Raw genomic sequence first — 18,730 nt, forward strand, 5'->3', positions numbered from 1 at the left:
CAAGATATATGAGACATAAGATTTCATTCTGTTTATGAAGAATTGTATTCATCATTATTTGAAAGATGACAGGTGTATTTATCAGACTGAATAGCATTGTCAGGAATTCAAACTTTTCTCATTATATATTAAACATAGTTCATGAGACTGACAGTTTGTCTACACAGATCTGTCAGTATTCTGAGAGAAGATTGATCTTTGATAGATATCAGACATTTCTGATCATATTCATCTGTTATTAGATCTGTGACAGTGAATATTCATTCTTGATTATAAGCTTGTTGAGTGCTTAATAATTAATACACATCTGTCACTCCTCACCTGCCTTTTTCACAAATAGAACTGAAAAGCCTCACACACTTAATGAGAGTTGTATGAGATCATGTTCTAGAAGGTCTGTGATCTGACACTTCTGTTCTTCAAGATGTGTTTGTGATAGAGAGTATGTATTCTGGTTGACTGGTTTTGCATCCTCTGTATCAATCTCATGTATAAATTCTCATTTCAGTGACAATTCTGATGAAAGATCTGTTTGAAAGACCTTCTCATGCTTCTTCAGAAGCTTCTTTATACACTTGTTCTTCTGTATATTCTTTATCTTAGTTTCCTCTGCTTTTAAGTTCTGTATGACATACAGAATGCTTTCAGATAAGGTCTTGTAAATCATTCTCTTTGCTTGTTGATGTATAAGCAGATTTAACTCTTTTATATCAGAAGCATGGAATGTCCTTCTCATATCAGTTGATAGAATTGTATGAATCATTTTCTTTCTATCAATCAACTGCGTATGATATGTACATCATTGAATCTGCAAGTTGAACCTTTGAAATCAATCAAGTCTGAGAATAAGGTCATATTCCACATTCTGCAGCTCTCACACTCAAATATAGCAAGATCATTCTTCAAAGTGCAAGGAAACTCTTACTTTTGCAGGTGATATCAGATATCAGTTATTAGATAATCTTATACATCAGAGATTCTTCACTCAGCGAACCTCTTTCAATCTTTAAATCATGTAATTATTAATATATTGCATAGAAGCTTCTGTGTCTGCTAACACTTTTACAGTTATCTCTCAATTCTTACTCAAGTGTCTCTTATACATTAATATTTCAGGTCTCAAGGTATTGAGATGAGTATTCACTTCATCATTCTTATTCACATCTCATTCAGAAGCCTGCTTCTTCTTTGCATTTGCAGGATTCAGAGAGTCATCTAATGCAGACATCTCTTTCACTTTGAAGACTTTTCATAGAATATCAGCAAGTGTCTCTGAGCTTACTGATTCTACTAGTTTTTTGACTCTCTTACTTCTCTTAACTGTGTATGCTGGATGCAATCTTTTGCATCATGATTTTAACATCTGCAGTTAAAGTAAGCTTAATACTCATGATATCAAGATTTTCACTCAGGAAATTTCTTTTTCAGAGGATTCAGTGCTTTAGCAATGACATTCAGATCTAGATTCATCATATTCAGATGTGTAACTTGTGTCATAGAAGTCTGATTACTCATTCTCTGCTGAGATATACTCAATTGCAGTATTTTCTGTTGCAATTGACTTGCTTGTTTCTGTATGATGAGAATGTTATATGCTTCTTTCACCATGTCTGATTACAAGGTTAAGCATTTTCATTCTGCTCTCAACTCAGGCATAAGATCATGAATGAAGATCTGTAAACAGAAAGATGTTAAAAGCTCTTCATTCAACATAAGATAGTGTAAGCTGAAGTGTGTGAAGTATAATATAAGATCACTCACTTATTTACACTTAGTAAAGTGTTTATAATACTTATCTCATGTATTCACTTTCTCAAAGTTGTGCAAGATTCATTTGAAAAACTCATTTCATATTCATGAGAATGAATATCACTTCAGATCTGTGAGATTTATCTTTTCACTAGTCATTTATAATGACTTCACTTTTCTATGTAGAAATGCAGCAGATCTTAAGACTTGTTAAAATTCTGTTGACTGTCTGTCTATGAGTTCACATTCAATCTGATAATATAATTGTATCTGACTTAGCTAGCTGATTACAGCATTATGTTTTTAATTGTCATTGAAGCTTAGTGACTTCAGCAGATCTTCTGACTTGATATATTTCATACTCAGATTCTCATTCTGTGCAGTGATCTTCAATGATGTGTATGCTTCTGAAGAGATTATGAACAATCATGATAGAATCTTCAGATTCAGTGTAGTTGTCACGCTCCCGGCCGCGCCAAGGCCCCGTTGCGGTTCCACACGGCCCATCGCTTCCATGCGGATGATTCCATCCCATCCGAACCGGTTTCCAACCACTCTATGACATCATTCGAATATATCATAGGAAGATTCAATTGATGGATATGAGAACCTCGCTTCTATACAAGGTCAGCAGATTACTCTTCCTTGGCAATGAGACGCTGCTGAGGTATCACTCTGATTATTCTCACTCATGAAATGAGAGAAGAGTATCCGCTCATTGTCTATATAGAATAGCTAGATACTGGCTTCTCATTAAAGAAGTCAGTGATTTGTTTTACTTCTACTGAAATATACACAAGAGTTACTGTGTGTCTCATACAATCTTCTTAGTATACTAAGTATTATATCTGTGATATTCTCATAATAACTCTGTAGTCTATGAGCTCACTATTCAAGCAAGATAGTCAAGCTCACTCATACAGCTTCTCAAACAACTATCTTTACATGTCACTGTCAACTAGTCACTGCTTCAGTTCTGTCATGTTACAATTCAAATTGCTCAACCTGATTATACATTTGAATCAGTTGAGCTCTAACAGACTGATATGATCTTATACACCTGTGCTGAAACTGATCTGATCTCACTCTCTGAGAGAAATACTACATCATTCTCTAGAGTGTATACATCTCTATCTCAGCAGAAATCTGAGATTTCTGAACTCACTGCATATTTTGACATGAGCCCTTCAACTGCCCTGCCATCACTGCGGCCTCTACACACCTACATCTATCATGAAGATAGAGAGATTAAGGTCAGAGATTCTCTGAGATATAAGAGAAACATCTTGTCTGAATTTCACAGCTTTATCCATACTCTTGAACAGAAATTCTGCCTTAACCTGAGCCAGTATAATACTCATGAGATATGAGTAATATATGCTATCAACCTCCTTGAAGGCATCTCTGCAACTACTTGAGTTATCAAGAAGAGAGAGCTTGAGTATATCAATACTGTCATGACTTGAGAAGAATTCAAGAACTTTCTACTGAATCAAATTGAAGATTATCACAACTGCAGCTTCATGACAGTGCAGTGATTCAACTTATTATATTAATGAGATGATGAAAATCCTTTCAATTTCAATGCAAGATTTGAAGAATATTGAGAGAAACTGACTGATAATTTGAATCAATTAAAAATGCAGCTTTATCTCATGAAGCTGACTCATAAGATGCAGACAATGATATTATAATATCAGAGTTCATCAATCAATCACACTGAGCTTGTCAATCTGGCTTCTCAGATCTATTTGAATAATCAATTCTCTGAGAAAAAGATTAATAAGACTTCTTCTAAGCAATTAACAATGAGATCTAAACAGCATTATGATGACTTCAGTGTGAAGAAAGTAAAGAAGAATTTCAAGTATTCTGATTCTTCACTCACTGCAAAGAAATATTAAAAAAGATTTGATAAGAATCTCTGTTTCAACTGCAGAGCTGATGATTACTATGTTAGTAATTGCAAGAAGCTTAAGAAGAGAAGAAACTGAGAAGATATCTTCTCAAAGTTAACTTCTCTTCTGACAAATGTATTCATGAAAGATAAAGAAGAGAAAGAAAAGAATTGATAATTCTCATATCTCTGAGTTCATGTTACAATCACAATGTATACTCTGAATGAGAAGATATCAGTGAGATGCCTACTCAACTTCAGAGTGAATATCAACTTCATATTCTATTTCTTTTCTTTGATGAAGAATTGAAAGAAGATAGATTCATCAGATCATGTAAAATTTACTGATGAAATGAAATGTCATCATTTTGACATAATTCAAGTGAAGTGTGTGATCACAGACTTAGAAGAAATCTTCAAGAAGAGCAGTCTGCTTCTTTATACAGTTAACATCATAGATGAGAATGTCATTCTAGATCTCTTATGATTGAGAGAAAACAATTCTCTTATTGACTGAGTTACTCAGATGTGGCAGTACTGCCTCACTGATGAAGAGACAGTGATAGAGAAATCTGAAGAGTTTCATCAGAAGAATCTTGAGAAAAAGATTGAGTCAATATACTATATAGCAGGTGATTGAGACTTGAAAATAGATGAAGAAGTCATCACTCTCACTGCAAGATTAGCAGCAGTATTCATTATTGAAGATGAACATATACAACATCTCTTTACAGATTTTAAGAATGTCTTTTTGAAAAGAGAAGCAGTGAAGTTTCCTGACATTAAGATATGATATAAGATTCATCTTAAAGACAGTGCAACAGTGCTGTACAGGCCTCTTTATAACTTGTCTGTAAAGGAGTTGAATGTTCTGTGCAAATATCTTAAAGAAGTGTAATCAAAGAACTGAATACATTCATCAAAGAGTTCAGCAGAGGCATCTATACTCTTTATACTCAAGAAGAATAATAGACTACATCTATGCATAGACTACAGAGGCCTCAATAAGATGATAGTTAAGAATTACTATTCATTACTGTTAATCAATGAGATGATTGATCAATTATCTAAAGCAAAGATGTTCTTGAAGATTGATATATAAGATGTCTATCATAGAATCAGAGTTAATGAAGATGACATTTGAAAAACAGCTTTTCATATCAAGTACAGCAATTTTGAATATCTTGTTTTATCTTTTAATCTTTATAACACTTCAGTCACCTTCCAGGCCTATATAAATGAGGCACTGTGAGGCCTTGTTGATATCTCCTGCATAGTATATCTGGACAACATTTTAATCTTCTCAAAATCAGAGAAAGAATATGATACCCATGTTCAAGAAGTGTTGAGTTGCTTGAGACAGCATCAACTCTATATAAACACTGAAAAATGCTCATTCTACATGCAGGAGATTAATTTCTTAGGTTATATTGTTGAGATGAATGACATTTCAATGAACAGAAGCCAGGTCTCTGTCATTGAGAACTGGCTGATGCTGTGAACATACCGCGAGATACAGATGTTTCTAGAATTTGTGAATTTCTACAGATGATTCATCTATACATATTCACAGATTACTGCCCTTCTTACAGATCTGTTAAAGAGAAGTGTGAAAGACAGAAAAACAGAATCATTTATTCTCACTCAAGGCATCACTCAGGCATTTGCAGAATTGAAACAAGCTTTCACAGATGTCATAATGCTGAATCACTTTAATTCTGATTTACTCAGTCAGTGTGAGACTGATGTATTCAGGAATGAAATCTGTGAAATCTTTTCACAGTTGACACTGAAGGCCTTTCAATATTGAAAGAATCAGAGAATAATCACTTCTGAGAAAACAGGCAATGAATTATCTGTAAGAGAAGGCTTTTTCACAGAGTCTATAAGACACTGTGAATGAAGATCAGTGACTTTCTTCTTTAAGAAGTTATCACTCATGCAGAGAAGGTATGATACTTATAATCAGAAGATATTAGTAATTATTGAATTCTTTAAGATCTGATGACATTATCTTCAGAATAGTAAGTACTCAGTGTAAGTTCTCACTGATTATGCAAATCTACATTACTTCTTGACAACAAAGAGCTTGACAGAATATCAAGCCAGGTGAGCAGAGCTGCTTTCAGAGTATGATTTCTACATCTGATATCATCCAGGTCAGCTTAACCCCACTGACACGCTGTCTAGGCGGCCTGATTATAATATCATTGATGCAGAGAAGGATTCTACAAAAGAATCTCTGTCATCACTGCAGAAGAAGCTGGCTGCAGGGGATTGAAGTTCTCTAAAGCTCAGAAACAGTGCTGAAGAGACAGCTGCACAACTCAGTATAGAAGATGAAAGAGAACTCAGGTTTCTGTGAGAGACTGACACTGAAGATTATGAGCTTCTTATATCATATCTTACAATTATTGAATTGACAAAGAATGAAACAGTCTACAATCTTTTAACTCAACTACTTTTGAAATTCATTGAAGAGTTATAGAAGAGAGATGCCTCTACTGCAGCTTGAATTCAAAAGTTAAAGAAGAAAGAATCTGATTTGAACTTGAAAGAAACAGACTCTGAGCAGAGTAATACTGCTAAGAAATCAAGTCACTGATAACTAGAAGAATGTGAACTTCTACTGCTGAATAATTTAGTCTTCATCTCTTATAACAGGGCGGTGTATCAGAAGTTATTAAGAATTCATCATAATAATCCTCATACAGGGCACTTCAGGTTAGAGAAGACTGAGAAGCTTCTAAAATGTAAATACACTTAGAACAAGCTTCAGACAGATGTCAAAGAGTATATTGAAACTTACAATGTCTGTCAAAGAATAAAGGTCTCACAGCATAAGCAATACAGTGAGTTGACATCACTGCCTGTTTCAAAGAGCTCATGACAGAATCTATTGATGAATTTCATAGTTGACCTGCTGAAATCAACAAGAGTCAAAGAATATGACTCAATTTTGATCATTATTAATCACTTCATGAAGATGACCAGATATATCTCTACTTATAAAAAGATTAAAGTCTCTGAATTGACTGATCTGTTTTTAGATACTATCATTCATGATCACAGTGCTTCAAAATTGTTGATAACAGATTGAGAATCTCTCTTCATCAGTAAATACTGATCAGCTTTTTACTATCATCTTATAATAAGGTGTCTTCTCAGTACTGCATTTCATTCACAGACTGATGGTCAGACTGAATATCAGAATCAGACACTAGAACAGCATCTTTGAGTATTCTATTCATATTATCAGAATGATTGACTCAAACATCTTCTGATCACTGAATTCATATATAACAATGCAAAGAATGCAATCTTAAAGATATCTTCTTTCTATACTTATTATGAATATAATTCTTCATTACTCAGTGATGTTGTGAACAACATTTCAAAGAGAGAAATAGACAGTCAGAATGTCAGACAGATACAGAGAATGAAGTATCTCTCAGTGTTAGAAGTAAAAGTGAGATTGAAACTTTTAAATAAAATTTATAAGAAGATGATGAAAAGCATTCACTGCATTCAGAAGCAGCAGATAAAATACTATAATTAAAAACATCTTCTAATGAAGTTCTTGATAGAGAATTAAGTGCTACTTTCAGCAAAGAATATCAAGATAATGAGACTGTGTAAGAAGCTCAGTGAGTGATGACTAGAATCTTTTCTGATAATAAGAGTAGTGAGTAAGCAGGCATATGAGTTGAAATTACTCACAGAATTGAAATCAATTCATTCTGTTTTTCATATTTTCTATTTAGAGCTCTATAAGCAATGTCTTGAGACAGAGCTGCCTCAGCTGAATAATATCAAGATTGAGAATGATACTGAATATCTTGTGAAGAAAATATTGAATAAGTGAATATATTACAGCAAGCTTTAATATCTCATCAAATGAAAAGAATATTCATCATCAGAGAATTCATGAGAATCACTTAAGCATTTGAAAAATGCTGAGAAAGAGATTACAATCTATAAGACAGCTAGTAGAGACTGCTCTATTACATGTCAGAGATATTAAGTAAGAAACATTACTTAAGACTTCTCATTTTTTTCAAAGAGTTTTTTAGAGATAATCTCATAATGATGAGTCAGTGTCTTATAGACTTTATAGCACTCTTCTTCTATTTTCTCTCAAAGAGTTTTTTAGAAGTTTAATGAGACTACACAAGTGTAAAATTCCTGAAGCAGTTAATAAGAAAAGAAAGAAATATTTGAAATCAATAAAAAGATTAATATTAATCAATCTGCAGACTGCTGCTAATCTAATGAGACTGCAGCTCACTGAAAAAGTAAAAAGAGAGAATCTCAGAGTCTACTTATCAACAATTACATTCTCATCAAACTCATTCTTCATCATTGAAGTCTTCAGCATCAGCATCTTTATCTGTTAAGAAGTTAGTACTGCAGCATCACAGAGAAGCATGCTATAGAAGAGTATAAGAGATACTGAAAGTATCAACTTATTAACTTACAAAACATCTCAGTCATCTGCTTCAACTGAAGCAAGATTCTCTTTAATCAGTAATTAGTCTCTGTAGTACTTTTAACAGTGATGCTGACTGATCTCTTCTTGAGATCAGCTATTCTGAGATGTTTTTTCATCTTAGAGATTCATACTTTCATCTTCTTTTACAGATAAGCAAGAGAGATCTTCTCAGTCTTAACAGAATCTGTCAATACTTAAAGCTCTGAGACTCTTGCTCTGTACTGCTTAGGCATCTAGACTTCTTATCAGAGCTGATATAACATCTTTCTATGAAGTAATACTTACAGAGAGACAGAAGTTATTGTTACAGATATAACAGAAATAACAGAAGTGAGAGAAGAGATAAGTGTATAAAATCCTCTTCTTCTTCAGCTGTTTAACACAGTGCAGATAAGTAGTGATATCAGCTAGAGACTGTATCAGAGCCTTCTCATAGAGAGAAGATGAAGAAACTGTGGAATTCTGCAGACTCAATTCAGCAGCATTCTGAGCAGGGCTCAGGCATGCTGCAGAAGAGAAACTACAGATTGAGCTTCTCAGAGTCACTGTCTCTGAAACCAAGCTCTTTCCAGGTTCCTCTCTGAATGATCACACGGGGTCATATGCCACTGTATTGACTGAGAGGGAGAGTGGTGTCACAACAGTGATGAGAGGAGCAGAGAACAGAATGAATACAGACACACCAGCCGGCAGAAGAAATGACACCTCACTGCAAGGCACAGCAACTACCACCACAGCTGTGAGAGAAGCAGAAGAAGGTGTGACAATGGGAGTGATGCTCCCGCGGCTCATTGACACTATCTCCACCTTCAACCTGGCTTTCTTAACAGTCACAGAGGCCGCTGCTGCATCACAAAGACATTTACTCACTAGAAAACATCAGAATAAGCCCTCTACTGTTCTTCAAGAATGATACTCTCATACACTTACTATTACAGAAGAGGGGGGAGAGAGAAGAATGTTTCACAGAGAGAGAGATCTTTTCAAAAAATCCTGTCACTACTATCAGCTTTGTCTCTAAAACACATCACTTTTGCAGAGAATTTCATATATAGAATAGAATATAATGAGAGATCTGCAAGTCACTTGTTAACTACATTTTTCTCATCTCAAATTGATATATAAGGAACTCACTTATCATGTGTTTAATTTGAATGAAGATGAAAAAAGAAAGATCTACACAGTCAGCAGAATAACTCATCTATTTCTTTATATCACACACAGCATATACACTGTCAATTGATTGATAATCATTGCTATATAACAAAGATAATTTCTAATCTAGTAATCTTGAGAGTATAGAGACTATGCTCTTAAGAGAAAGAGTATTATCACACTTCTGACTGTGTCAAGACTCTGTTACAGTTTCACACAGCTCATTACTTTCATGTGAATGATTTCATTTCATCTGAACTGGTTTTCAATCACTCTATGACATTATTTGAATATATCATAGAAAGATCTGATTAATGAATATGAGAACCTCACTTCTATATGAGATCAGCAGATTACTCTTTCTTGACAATGAGACACTACTGAGATATCACTTCAGTTATTCTCACTCATGAAATGAGAGAAGAGTATTCACTCATTGTCTATATAGAATAGCTAGATGCTGACTTCTCATTAAAGAAGTCAGTGATTTGTTTTACTTCTACTGAAATATACACAAGAGTTACTGCATGTCTCATACAATCTTCTTAGTATACTAAGTATCATATCTGTGATATCCTCACAATAACTCTGTAGCCTACAAGCTCACTATTCAAGCAAGATAGTCAAGCTCACTCATACAACTTCTCAAACAACTACCTCTACATGTCGCCGCTAACTAGCCACTGCTTCGGTTCCGCTATGTTACAGTAGTTATCTATCTGTGTAAACATTCAATCTTCTGTTACAGGTCTAAGATCTGATTTTCTCTATTCTTATTAATAATGATGATTATATTGATGAAGCTCTTCATAGTGAATTCTTGATCTGCAGTGAATGTTAATTGTTGTTTAACTTCTATCTCAGCCTGTCACTGTGTACACAAGACCTCAATCTCATTTAGAATTCTCATATATATACAGAGCTTCAATTTCAGTTTAGTAGTTTCAGTCACTTTTCTTACTACTTTAAGTAAATTCTCTGAGAGGTTCTACATATCTTTCAGTTCAGATAGCAGAGAAGAGTGTTATTTGTATTAGCTAGAGAAGATATTTATTTCAGTGATTTTCTCATTAATTGTATAATGTCTATTGTTATATCACTGTATTATTATATCACTATATCATTCTATCACTATATCATTATATAATTTCTATTATCATTGTATAACTTCAGTGATGATCACTCTCTCTTTTATTCTTCTTTTAAGTAGAGAGTGAACTTCTTTGAATCTGATTCACTACTTTTATTTTCTTTCTCACATCTCATTTATTCATGTCTCATATGTGACATTCACCTGAATGTGAAGTTTTCTCTCAACAAGTAAAGCAGTATCAATCAGATGCTCTTTCACTTATCACTCTTCATATGCTATCTTTTGAGATATTCTAGAATCACACTGACATAATAACTATGAATTGCTTCATAGGCAGAATTATCACACTCTGAAGAAGTCTGTGCTTCTCACTGGTTTTCAGACATGCTATCAGATGTGATTCAAAGGTTTCTTAAGTCAGTGTACAATTACAGGCATACGCCAGCTTCTTATATATTGAATCTCATACACTAAATTAATTAGTGGCCGCTAGGGCCCTCTTTACATTTGTACGCTAGTAGTTCGGAAGCGGCCGCGTTATTATCCGACGGTCGTACGTTCTTCCGAACCACACACTCATTGTCTATATAGAATAACTAGATGCTGACTTCTTATTAAAGAAGTCAGTGATTCATCTTTTTCTTTTACAGAAATATATACAAGAGTTACTGTGTATCTTATACAATCTTCTTAGTATACTAAGTATTATATCTGTGATATTCTTGCAATAACTCTGTAGCCTACAAGCTCACTATTCAAGCAAAATAGTCAAGCTCATTTATACAGCTTCTTAAACAACTATCTCTACATGATGCCGCTGACTAGTCACTGCTTCGGTTTCATCACATTACATAACTATACTAAAACAAGAAGTGTAGCAAAACTTTCAGTCTTAGAATATAAGTTTCAGAATGAATCATATACAGCAAACTCTTTCAAGAAAAAATATCAAGCTTTCATGAGAATTCTCTTTCAGAACTCATCAGATTCAGATTCAAATTCAGAGAAAGAGAATATATCACTTCTTAACTATATTAATGAAAATAACTGAGAATGATCTGATCTTACACAAGATGAATTAGAGTCAGCTATCTTCTTAAGTTCTATTAAAACTGCTGCAGATTCTGATTCAATTAATCACTTAATTATTCAAAATATATATTCCTACTTAAAGAATGAATATTTTGAGCTCTTTTTCAATCTCTTGAAAAATGAATATCATTCTGAATGCTGAAGAGAAGCCACTGAAGTGATTCTTACAAAACCTAATAGAAAAATTTCAATTCCTAAGTCATATAGAGTAATATCTCTATTGAACTGCCTAGAAAAGGTTTTAGAAAAGATAATAGCTACTTAACTATCTTTTATAAGCTCTATAGATAATTCTCTTTTATTTAGTGAATAAATGAGAGATAGAAAACAGTGTTCTGCAATTGACACTGTTCTCTCAGTTGTTCATGATATTCAAATAACAAAGTATGAGAATCTGGTCTCAACTGCAGTTTTTATTGATATAAAAGAAGCATTTAATCATGTTTCAAAGTCAAAGTTAATTCAGATATTGAAGATATTAAAACTGTCACTTTCTCTAATAAAATGAGTTAACTATTTTATATCTAAAAGAAGTATACAACTCTTCTTTGATGAAATGAAATAAGACAAGACTGAGATAAAAATAGAAGTATCACAGAAATCTTTAATCTCACTTATTTTATTTGCAATATACACTGCATATCTATTCAAAAATAGAAATATGAGAATAGTGTGATCTCTAAGTTATATGGATGATATTGATCTAGTCTACAGCTTAAAAACTATCAAAGAGAATTTGAAAGTAATTGAAGAAGCTGCAAAGAAAATCTTTGTTAGAGTAGATATCAATCAAATTCAATTTAATATGAATAAAACTGAGTTAATTCATTTCTTTTCTAGATTCAATGAGAAAGAACTATCTCTAACTCTTTTAAATAGAGAGATTAAACCCAGTGTAAATATCAAATACTTAGAAGTATAATTAAACTCTAAGTTGAATTTTAAATATCACATTCAACAAAGAACTGTCAAGGCAGAAAGACTATTGAACAACATAATCAGACTATCAAATACAGAGAGAGGTCTATTCTTCCAGGCTATGAGACAGTTATATATAGCCTGTATTATATCAGTAGCTGATTATAAAGTTCAAGTTTGATAAAATAATCAAGGAAATTTCACTGAACTCTTTCAAAGTCTGTAAAACAGAGTCTTGAGAAGAATTCTGAGAGCATTTAAATCATCTCATATTAAAGCAATGAAAATTGAAGCTTCAATTGCTTCTTCTGCTATTAGATTTGAAAAGACCTGTATGAACTATACTCTGAGAGTTATAAAGATAAGCTTAAATTATATAATCAGAGAAAGAGTCTCTTCTTCATTTCTATCAATTAGCTCTGAAAATGAACTGAATTGAAATAGATTTCTTGATTGAAATTAAAATAATTCTTCAAAGAAAATGTCTTCTCAACTGTACAGACTATGCTCTCTGATTAAAAATCAATTTTCTTCTTTAAATATTGAAAAAGTTAATCATGAGAAGTTATCTCTCTGAAGAGAAAAGCTTGAATCTCTTATAAACTTATAAATAAGTGAACTATCAAAAGAGAAAGAATATGAACAGCATTTAAAGAGAATTTCTACAATCAATATAAAAGACTCTATTCTGATTTATTCAGATGACTTAAAAAATGAGAATTTGAATAGATTAAATACAGACATTGCTTATACTGAAGAAAATATCAGTTTTTATCTTAGATTTCTGAAATCTAGACTGTGAATCTGAGGTCTTTGATGCTGAACTATTTGTAATAGTAAAAGCTTTCAAACTCATAGAAATAAAATCTTATAAAAGAGAAAATAGTTTGAAAGAGATATAAATATTCTCTGATAGTCAAGCTGCTTTAAAAAGACTTAAAAATAGTCAGATTTATAATAATTAAATGAATCTTGAACTGATCTTAAACTCTGTTTTAAAAATTTAAAAGAGAAGAATATCAAAGCTGAGAATTCATCTACACTAAGTTTCTACTTATATGAATATTCATGATAATAAATTAACTGATTCAGCTGTAAAAAAGAATGCAGAATTAAGCAGATCTATTCAAAAAATTATGTTCTGATCTTTTATAAAGAGAAAAATAAAAGAATCTTGTTTAGATAAGTGAAATGAAAGCTGATAGAAACAAAAAAAGAGTATACATTATTCAAGATTTGAAACAAAGCCTAAGTGGAAATCTTGTTCAATTAAATGTAAAAAGAAAATATTCTCATCTATAATACAGCTGAAACTAGAACATGGCTATTTCAAATCTTATATACAAAGATTTGATGATAGATTTGACTCAATAGAATGCTCATTCTGCAATGCAAATGAGAATCCTGAGTATATTGTAATGCACAATATGATCTAGTATACTGCTGCTATCCATCCTGGTAAAGCTAGTCTTCGTCCTCTAACAGTCTGTGCTTCATTGATTGATTTATTCGTCTCAGCCGCTCTCAGGCAGCTATGTAGTGCACTACTATATACTCTTCTCCTTGGAAATTCAGTTATTCTTGCTAGAAACTTCCAGTTGAGAGTCCGGTTATTTCACCCACACCAACCAAATCACGGCTTGGTGTCCTGCTGGTCCGGACCGCGACGGGCGTAGCTACCAAACTGGACAATAAATGGGACGGAATGGAAAATCAGTAGGGGAGACCTCGATGCGATCCTAGACTTCGCTGAGAGTTCGGAAAGATTCCAAGGGACAGACAACTAGAGTAGATCACCCACAGGCCCTGACGAGGCATTAAGATCGTCCATGTAATTAGACTAGAAAGGATAGATGAGAGTAGCTGTAATAGTGGTAGCCTGCATATCCCGATGAGGGAGAGGTCAGGATAGCTGATTCAATCAATCAATCAATCAATCAAGGGCACGGGCTTTTGATGGGACCGACTTTGCGTGCTCCTAGCAACACTCAATGGAGTGACTAGAAGAGGGAAAACATATACTGGACCAGTTGGCAAGGGCCATCATTTTCGTAAGAACAGGCCATGACATTCTAAAGAATAGGGGATATTTCCTCTAAGAATGACATCTGGCATGACTAGGGATATCTAGACGGTTCTCTACCTATGACGTCATTCACGGCCCACCTTTTGGCGGTTAAAGCTTAGCAAGCCCCAGCGCTGGATACGACTGGCAATGTACTTTTGCATTTTCACCTTTTGGTGTTTTGTGCAATTTGGTCAGCATACATGATTTGACAGTCATCGGGCGCCGCCAGCACCGGGAGGCTGACAATGTCTGGCATTTTTCTTCACTTTGGGGAGAAATTTCTTCTCAAGCGCCGCGTCCTACCCGCCAACTAAAATTAACAACGACTCCTGTTCAACCCCACAGAATACAGCACAGACACCCATTCGATAATAAATTGATAATACTATTTTCCGACTGGACGATGCTTTTGGCCTTGCAGGATGAAGGTCTGCTCAAATCCCGGCCCCATTTCTGTCCTTTGAAGCCTATCACTCGAGAAATTGCCTCTTAAGGGTTGTATGAAACTGGGTATTTCCCGCAATGTCTTATCCATCGATCCCTTGATTGGAAGATGGGAGCTGGATATTCAGTGTTCGGCGCGTCCTGGAACTGCGTGGCCCCTTGCCCTCAACACCTCAACTCTGGCCAATTTTTCGAAATGATATGAATGGTGTGACCAGTTATATTCTTCTCCGGATTGAGAACTACTAGTCAACCTTGAGTGTATCCCGGGCGGCTAATTGCAGTTCGCTTTCTTTAGGGAGTCTCATGCTGGCCAATATGTGCTTCTGGTTCAGTGCTGCCGCTCTCTCTTCTGAAAAAAGCATGCAGAGCTTTCCTGTTCTAATTTTATTATAATGGATGTTAAGGGCGCCAATTTCTCCCTTACTCTAAGCTCTCTCACTTCTCATCCTCACCGCCAACAATGTCATGGCTTGGATATAAAGGGTGCTCATTTCCTGCCAGAGATGAGCTTCTTTAGATACAGAAACAACGCGCTCAATATTCAGATTTCTAGTTTCTTAGACTTTGACTTTCCTCTTTTCCAGCAATCACTTTTGCATCTTCTTTGTCTTTTAATTATATCTTTCTTTTACTACTAACTACTAAGAGTGCTTCCTTTCACTCAATGAAAATTCTCATTTCATCAAAATGATCATGACAAATTATCTCTCTCTATCTATCCTCAATGAACTTGTGTGATTCACTGAGGAGAATGCATTGTATGAAGATTCAATTAAGACAATGATATCAGGTATTCTCAACTATTATTTTCCAGCAATAAATGATTTTACAGTTGCCTCAGAGCAAAACTGACAGAGGAATATCACAGATTTTATCATTCCTCAGTGACTGCAGTGTTGTCAATCACACTGTAGCTGAAGTCAAAAGAGATACTGACTTCATCACAGCTGCATTGAAGCAGCTTGAGAATGCCCTTGAACAAGTCAATACTGAATTTGACAGGTGCTGGGCAATGCTGATTCATGGGTGCAACTTTCAATTTTTTGAGTATCACATTCACCTGCCTGCGGGTGAACAGCTTATCCCATGGGATCCTCTCAATCAACCTTCACAGAATTTGTTCCATGCTCGAAATGATAGTGTAACTATCGACTGGATGCTGCGTCATATGGGACAAAACAACACTCCACCAGCACGCTAGTGGCTGCTCACGCTACCATGGAGATATCACAACGATGGGTATAGGAGGCTTGTTGAAATGCAACATTGGTGAAGGGGTATTGGAGGCAGATGACTTTGTATTTGCTTGTTTGCTAGTAGCTGATTATGCATATTCAAGAATATCTCATCTCAGGGGAATATCATGAATCATCCAACCCGTATGCTACACCGGCAAATGCGCCATTAAAGCGAATTGTAAAATTAATCAAGCGAGGTGGAATGGGGACAAGGTTTCCAAGCAATCGCAGTTCTGGGCAAAGATGAGAAGGCTTCCAGAACCGAATGCGGAGTACCTTGGGAGAACCAGCAACTGAAACTTCACAGTCTTCACCAGAAAACCGCCGGGTTATGTGATTGATGCCTCCAGGAACGAGTTCTGTGCAAAGCTTACCGTTTTTGCAATCAAAACAAATAACCTGAGAATCTGCCTGCGGTTCAGATCTCACACCGGCACATTCAGTGTGTCTACAGGCATAACAGGACGGGCAATAGACCCAGTTCTCGCGAAGTCTATTCTTCTTCCCACAGCAGGGCACGGAGTGCTTAAAACTTCGTAGCGTAAAATGTTGAATCTGCGGAATTGATGAGTAATACCGCTCTTGAAAAATAAAGGAAGATTGTGACAGTGTCAATGCGCCCTTGGGACTGCAAGATCCGAGGATCAGATCCAAAGTTTCTGGTGGCAAACCAACTCCGAGGTGTTCCCTGTGGGCAAGTGATGGTTTCCAGCACCACGAACTCAGAACGTAGCTCAATAATCGAAACCCTGGGGAACAATGCCGAGCCGACGTGTTGACAAAGAGGGGAAGAATCTGAGAGCACAAAACAGACTTGGATGAGACCTCAACAAATGCAACATGTCGAAGTGATAAAATAATTAAATGGGCGGCATCCTTGTGGGAAACCTCAAGGAAGGATTGAGCCTTGGAGATAGCTGCCAAGATCGAGCTTTTTGTATTGATATTTCCATGAAGCACAACAAGGTATCCGTGGAACCAGAAAATATCTGTTTGGGGCGCGTCCCAGTAAGGAAAATTTACCCTATTTTCCGGATAATGAATTTGAGAGTCGGATGATACTTCAAGATCCCATGCTGCAATACGCAGAAGGCCAATGGCAATTGTGTTAAATGCCATAGAGGGATATCGCCAAGTCATTGGATCGTCAATGAAAAATCGCCATATAAAACAGAAGTCGCGGAAAATCCTGAATTGTAGCTCATTCAGTGTTGTGGGTGGCCCAGGATGAATAAGAAGTTGATTCGGTACGACTTGTGGCGTCGAAGGCTCTCCTCCGTCCTCGGGCTCTGATATCTCACCCGGAACCGGAGTTAATGAATCCAGCGTCAAGCCATGAGATCCATCCAGACAAGATAGCGGTATCTGGCGCGGAAAAGGCTGAAGCAAGCCATTGAGGCTCTCCCATCGTGTGATTGTTAAGGTTCCCGCGTCGACATCGATCGTGTACACGTAGTCCAAATTCGACTGTAGCGGACTGGGAAAGGAAACTGACTCCCATTCCTCCAAGTTATCGAGTGAAGCTATGATAGACTTTATTCGCCGCACAGTTTCTGGCTCGTTTGGGGATCGGATACGGCTCCTTAGTTCGTGCAAGCGATACCATTTCCCTTTTGAGCGGTTTGTTAGTAAATAGCTATAAAGGCCGAGAAAATGGCTCGCGTACCGGCAGAACGTAAGTTCCATAGGCCTCTTGTCCCCATCTCTCTTATCAGTAAGAAAGCGAGCAAGATCGCTGTCGGCTTGGCGGTCCCTGGGTTGTCGCAGAACGTGACGAAGGAGTCTCGGAATATTAACAGATTGTCCTGTAAACAAGGACACCTAAACCGGAGGGCAGCTAAAACAAGGGGATACATAGAATAACTATCAAACTAGGAGAATGATTGAGGAGCATGTTGAATGAAGCAGGGTGGGAACCAGTAAGTTGTGTAAATGTATTATATATTGTACAAGCATCAAACGCTCGCTTACGCTCGCTTTGCTGCTTGCGCAGCCCCCCCTACCACTTCCACCCTCTACCCCCTACCCCCTCTTACCACCCTTTCCACGCCGTAGTCCCCCCTACCCCTTTATCACACACTGCTCTACGTCCTACCGCCCGCAGCCCCCTCTACCACTTCCACCCTACCCCCTCTTACCACCCCTTCCACCCTTTCCACCCCTTCCACCCCTTTCCACCGCCTCCACCCCTACCCCCTCTACCACCACCACCGCCCCTACCGCCCCGCAGCCCCCTCTACCACTTCCACCCTCTACCTCTACCCCTCTACCTCCCTCTTACCACCCTGACCACCCCTATCACCCTAACCACTCTCTTCCACCCTGTATCACCTCCATCACCATTATCAGATTAATCAGAGTTGTACAGGCTGCAGAGCCAGCTCTTCAATCTCATCTGAATTCAAAGAAGTGTGTATGACATCACATGAGATCATGTTACAGAGCATTTGACAAAATGAACATAGAGAAGAGTATAAGAAATGTAAGTACTATAGAGAATGTATGAAAGAAGCAGAATAAAAAAAGAATGAAGATTTAAAGATTGATCTGAGCTGTATAAGTCAGAGCATTCAAATATTTT

General features: G+C 36.2%; 2 protein-coding genes across 2 annotated transcripts; one reads left to right on the forward strand and one right to left on the reverse strand.

Annotated features, from left to right (window-relative positions):
* Nucleotides 1-8,805: 8,805 nt before the first annotated feature.
* On the forward strand, nucleotides 8,806-9,051 carry BDCG_17703 (uncharacterized protein; the record flags this gene model as incomplete). The annotated part of the gene is made up of 1 exon (XM_045426783.1): nucleotides 8,806-9,051. One exon carries the CDS (start codon nucleotides 8,806-8,808, stop codon nucleotides 9,049-9,051), a length of 246 nt encoding a protein of 81 aa, XP_045282382.1.
* A 7,221-nt stretch (nucleotides 9,052-16,272) lies between these two features.
* BDCG_07988 (uncharacterized protein) lies at nucleotides 16,273-17,852 on the reverse strand (the record flags this gene model as incomplete). The annotated part of the gene is made up of 2 exons (XM_045423764.1): nucleotides 16,273-17,759; nucleotides 17,816-17,852. 2 exons carry the CDS (start codon nucleotides 17,850-17,852, stop codon nucleotides 16,273-16,275), a joined length of 1,524 nt encoding a protein of 507 aa, XP_045272626.1.
* Nucleotides 17,853-18,730: the final 878 nt, after the last annotated feature.

The sequence above is a fragment of the Blastomyces dermatitidis genome (genome assembly GCF_000003525.1).
Source record: "Blastomyces dermatitidis ER-3 genomic scaffold supercont1.10, whole genome shotgun sequence".
Lineage (NCBI taxonomy): Eukaryota > Fungi > Ascomycota > Eurotiomycetes > Onygenales > Ajellomycetaceae > Blastomyces > Blastomyces dermatitidis.